General features: G+C 39.4%; 1 protein-coding gene across 1 annotated transcript in view; it reads left to right on the forward strand.

The window, feature by feature from the left end:
- The window catches only part of LOC105457952 (importin-9), a 6,929-nt gene continuing 4,833 nt past the window's right edge, over positions 1 to 2,096 (forward strand). Inside the window, exons 1-6 of the mRNA XM_011702930.1 lie at positions 1 to 160; positions 428 to 555; positions 636 to 1,005; positions 1,132 to 1,365; positions 1,461 to 1,827; positions 2,036 to 2,089. Of these exons, the coding sequence (XP_011701232.1) occupies positions 670 to 1,005; positions 1,132 to 1,365; positions 1,461 to 1,827; positions 2,036 to 2,089 (991 nt within the window). The 5' untranslated portion in view covers positions 1 to 160; positions 428 to 555; positions 636 to 669. The remainder of the gene's footprint in view (positions 161 to 427; positions 556 to 635; positions 1,006 to 1,131; positions 1,366 to 1,460; positions 1,828 to 2,035; positions 2,090 to 2,096) is intronic.

The raw sequence follows: 2,096 nt of genomic DNA on the forward strand, positions 1-2,096 counted from the left end.
TCTTTAAGCATTTCTACAATCTCGCATGGGATAGCGCGACTGTTGCAGAAACGCATGAACGATGATATAACCAATTTGTCGAACCGGCTTTCAGAAAATTTTGAATGTTCATCCATGCACGACCGGTTGGTAAATGCGAGTGTTACAAGTATATTCGTATGTACGTCACGACATTATTTGTTATGTATTCGCGAGGATTTTTGTCGCATTCGTATCGTATCGATTCGAGAGCAGCTAGCTACGCATAATACGAAATTTTGCATAATTAAATCGATGGGAGTTTAGTACGAGGCGAGTCAGTCTGTGGGGGGTCTAAGATCTGCAATCATTTCTTAACGTCACAAATATAGTGTCACGAAACAGTATAACGTCCATTTTATCTTCATTTAATCTTACTCATTCTATTCATTTCCACTCCTTTATGCAGATGATGCTATAATTTCCTATATATGAACGCTCCGACACGTCAGACGTTGCCACTTGCCAGTATGTGAGAAGCAAATACGGAAGCAGGACAATTAATAGCGGAATAGTGGTTGCTCTCCGTAATTTTAAGTAAAGTATTTCAAGGATAAGTAAATTATGGTCAATATATATTAAATATTTAATTTCCGAGGATACTGCTCATCTTGCAGATGCTGGTCAGTAAGCCATTCTTTGTCTTACACAATGACCGCTAGCGACGTACAAGGCTCCTTAAAGGAGGCTCTTTACGAGACGTTAAATGGGATTTTGTCGCCGCATTACGAAACTCGTAAGGCGGCGGAGCAAAGGATTCAAGCTTTGGAGGTGACGGAGGAGTTTGGTATACACCTGACAGAATTTGTTGTTGATCCCAATGGTCATTTGCCCATCAGGCAATTAGCCTCCGTCTTGTTGAAGCAGTACGTCGAGACGCATTGGTGCTCGTTGGCCGAAAAGTTTCGTCCGCCGGAGCTTAACAATGCCGTTAAAGAAAGAATTAAAGAGTTACTTCCCTTGGGACTCCGAGAATCTATCAGTAAGGTAATGTGTTCCAAGAATTTAACTGAGGATAATTTTTTGTGTAATCCAATCTGTATTATTACGTAATGGCACAATATTTTATTTCACATATAGCTTGCAAGATGTTAGATAGTACTCTTGTCTTAGGTACGAACTGCAGTGGCCTATGCGATATCCGGTATAGCACATTGGGACTGGCCTGAAAATTGGCCTGGATTGTTCGATGTTCTCGTAAGTTGTTTGAGAGAAGAAAGCGAGTATGCTGTTCATGGAGCGATGAGAGTGTTAACGGAATTTAGCCGGGATCTGACGGACGCTCAGTTGCCTAATGTGGGACCTGTTATTCTTCAAGAGATGTACAGAATATTTCAAAGTGAAAATGTAAATTTCGCAGAAGCTTGATATGTCACTCCTATATTATTTCTATTCAATATCATTTTCTTGCCGTGTTTCTAGCTTCGTGTTTCTTGCAGCAGTATTCGATTAGAACGCGTGGTCGTGCAATTGAGATCTTTATAACAATTACAACTTTGGTTGCTCACACAGGAGCATATGAGAAGGGATTTATAGAGCAGTATTTGCAGCCAATCATTCCTATGTTCTGTGAAAAGTTTGTTGAGTGCCTCAGAGTGCCTAATGGCCAAACTAGTGACTGTGGATTCAAAACAGATATTATTAAAGCTATAAACTGTCTTGTTACGAAATTGCCCAAATATATATCGAATCTTTTACCTCAAATGCTGCCACCTGTATGGGAAACTTTATGTCAAAGTGCAAAGACTTATCAAGAAATGACAGTCAATGCCGATGAAGATATCAATGATAAAGACGTCGATTCTGATGGTATGTTATTAATATAATATAGTACATAATTTCAGGGTTGGCAAGTAACGCGTTACTTGTAACGTCGTTACCGTTACAATTACTTTTTTTCAGTAACGAATGAATAACGACGTTACATTTCCTGAGTAACGTTAACGGTAACGCAGTTACATTTTTTGGATAACGGTAACGATTTGATTAGTTACTTTTATCGTTACTTTATTTCTAGCATCGCGTATAGATTGGGGTGCGTTTGTTTCCCACTTGAGTGCTGCTCAGACATCATTTTG

The sequence above is a fragment of the Wasmannia auropunctata genome, unplaced genomic scaffold (assembly GCF_000956235.1).
Source record: "Wasmannia auropunctata unplaced genomic scaffold, wasmannia.A_1.0 LD334876.1, whole genome shotgun sequence".
NCBI lineage: Eukaryota > Metazoa > Arthropoda > Insecta > Hymenoptera > Formicidae > Wasmannia > Wasmannia auropunctata.